The 2,961-nt window shown below is 34.9% G+C and overlaps 1 protein-coding gene across 1 annotated transcript in view; it reads left to right on the top strand.

Annotated features, from left to right (window-relative positions):
* Positions 1 to 387: 387 nt before the first annotated feature.
* Positions 388 to 2,961, top strand: part of LYVE1 (lymphatic vessel endothelial hyaluronan receptor 1) — a gene marked incomplete at its 5' end in the record, with an annotated part of 4,988 nt that continues 2,414 nt past the window's right edge. Inside the window, 2 exons of the mRNA XM_010192188.1 lie at positions 388 to 551; positions 658 to 797. Coding sequence (XP_010190490.1) covers positions 388 to 551; positions 658 to 797 — 304 coding nt within the window. The remainder of the gene's footprint in view (positions 552 to 657; positions 798 to 2,961) is intronic.

Below are 2,961 nucleotides of genomic sequence, written 5' to 3'. Positions count from 1 at the left end.
ATCAGTGCCTCAGTGCAACTGTTAGTTTTATCATTTTAATTTAAAAAAAAAGGAAAAAAAACCCTGTCTGATTACTCCTCCAATTTTGCATGAGTAAGTATGACAAGTAAGAGTGTCTTTAGTAAGAAACTTACTCCAGGTAATTTAAAGAACAACTGTATATGCATTTAGTCTAATAACAGCCAAACCTCTTGAAATTCTGGACTATTGTGTTAACAAAATATGTTCTATTTTTAAAGTACACCTTTTTGCTAGAAATTTATTTTCTGCTATCCTCAAACTAGAAACTTGAAATGTTGTTGAACTGAGTTGAACGTGATCTTAAATTCTTCATGAGGAATAAATGTTAATATTCAAATATTAACCTTGAATATTTATGTCTAAATTACAGGTTCCAGTCTTTCAGCTTGCAGGATCACAGGTGTAGGAATTTATGTTGAGGAGAAAGTGAATTTCTCAGAAGCAAGTAATGCATGTAACCAACTAAATCTACAATTGGCAAGTAAAGCCCAAGTTGAAAAGGCTTTGAAACATGGCTTTGAAACATGCAGGTATATTACAACAGTTAGTGTCTCATTACCTTTAGTGAATGCCTTTACACCCAGCTGAGGCTGGTGATAAATCTAATATTAAAAGGACTGATGCTTTTTATTGTAGCTTTGGATGGGTGAAAGACGGATTTGTTGTCATTCCTCGGATAACATCTAACAAGAAATGTGGTAAGGGCAACACCGGACTAGTGCAATGGCATGCCGAAGCCTTTAAAACATTTAAGGTTTACTGCTTCAATTCCTCAGGTATGTAATCATGACAACTACATTTTTAATGTTTTGATTTTTTTTAATTATTTTTTCTAATATCTTCATGAAAAACTCATAATAAGTGAGTGAGTTCTTCCAATCTGTTGGACCTTTCCCCTGATCTTAAATGCTGTCAAGCTGTGCTTAGCTGTGAAGGGGGAAGAGCTTCCAAGAAATACAAAAGGTCAGTTCAGTTAATCCGAATAAATAATATGGTGCTGCCATGAAAGCTCTTGAAGAAGACTTGCTTTTACCATTCCGTAATGTCAACACAATGCTCTTAGTATGTTTTGATTATTTAGGCTTATTAATTTGAAAGACAGCAAATCAAATCTTCAACCAGGGTTTCTGTGTGTGGTGTGTATTTTCTTGCAAAAAGACCAAGAGTAGAGTACTTCAGGAAAAGTTGAATGTTTTTTAGAAAAAGGACATGTATCCATTAGACTAAATTAAAATGTAAGCTAGAACAGCTGAGAGACCACAAAATTAACTAGATTCCCAGTCTCTTATCAGTGATTTCAAACAGCTTCCTTTAATGTGCATCATCCTATGTGTGGAAAGACCTGCCCTTCCCCTCATTGTTGACTGTCCATTCCCAGATTGAAGATACAACAGTGGAACCTGGGTCTTGCTATAAGCTGGATTTTCTCAGTACAACAGATCAGTATTGTTAGTGACTTCTGTGGTTTTAAGTAAAAATCAGTTTTTAATAGAGGTGGTGTGTTCCTGCTAGTGTCCCATATCCGTGGTTATTATGTTACAACTATCCCAATAATTAGACCATATACAGGATCAATAAATTATTTCAGATTGGTCCCTTGACTTTGCCAATCAGTTTTAAATAACATAGAGCAAGAGCTTCTGTACAAAATCCTGAAATTTTTCAGGAAACATGTGTGAACAATCCAATGAGTTGGAAATAGCAGGAGAAAGATCGATATGCACAATGTACCCATGCAGAGATAGATATAAAGGCCTAAAACCATGTCTGGTAACTGTGCACACTGGAGTTTAAGAAGAGACTGAGGATAAAGCTGCTAAGGAGAAGGCCATGCCTTCACTGCTGGAACTTTGTTCATGGTCTTAGGCTGTTTTGGTGAAGGAGGGTAGGTAACAGAAGTAATCAGCTTACTAAGTATCTGACTTCTGATAAGAAAGCTCTGCAGCAAAAAAACACCACTAAAAATTGAGATTGGGCTATACTTTGTTTTTCTCTTCAGTCCATAGCCTTTGTTGATGAATGGATAGATTAATTAGTACTATGGCAACATGCTGTAAAAGAAGTTGCTCTTATCAGTACTGTTATTTCTTCTGTTCCTATGCAACTTGATGTTTCAGTGCATGAAATATGTGTCATTCTGCATCAGAAATGGTGGATAATGCTAAGGAGGTAACAAGTAATTCCAAATTACTTGTTCTGTTTAGCTTTAATTAAAAAAAATACTGTTACTGTATATCAAGGCCGTTAAGCTTGCAGAAAGGTTAGAAAATAATGTATATTTAACATTAGGATGATTCTGAATTTCTTTCTCTTAGTTGCCAAACTGTTGCCTGTTCTAGGCATTTCTTACCCAAAATATTTGGCAGCAGCTCATTCTGTTAGTTTTCTTTGTGCCAAAGAAATGCCAAAATCACTTGAAAACTGTAGTGGAAAAAGTGAAAACCCCTGCCATTTAGCTTTCTGATGACGTTTCCCTGTTATTTATGTTGTAAACTGCTTGTTACCTTAGTGAAATTTTTATAGCTTTACAGAATATAGAATTCCACTAGAAAAGAAGAATTTTCACATGAGCCTCATTCATAACTCAGCTTTTCCATAGACATACATAGTCCATTTGCACCCATATTTTTATGTAGACAACATTCACATAATTTAAATGACTTAATTTCTGACTGTGCTTGAATTTTTTTTTCTTTGCAGCTCCCATTAGAATTGTGTCACTTTTGCATCTCGCACCAGTGTCTGGTTTACCTGGAAGTTTTATGGTTTACTTTTGTTACCAAGAAATGAAAGAAGTGTTCCAAATATTAACAATGCATGCATGTTGAACATTTACACAATATTATAGAAATAGCTTTGAACCTTGGATTTGCAGCTAAGTGTCCTGCTTTGCAGGAGGTAATTTTATTGTTTTTTATATGTATTATTATTGTAAGTACT

This window comes from Mesitornis unicolor, unplaced genomic scaffold (genome assembly GCF_000695765.1).
Source record: "Mesitornis unicolor isolate BGI_N332 unplaced genomic scaffold, ASM69576v1 scaffold53959, whole genome shotgun sequence".
NCBI classification, from domain to species: Eukaryota; Metazoa; Chordata; class Aves; order Mesitornithiformes; family Mesitornithidae; genus Mesitornis; species Mesitornis unicolor.
The sequence above is the reverse complement of the archived record's forward strand: the minus strand, read 5'-3'. Positions and strand labels throughout refer to the sequence as shown.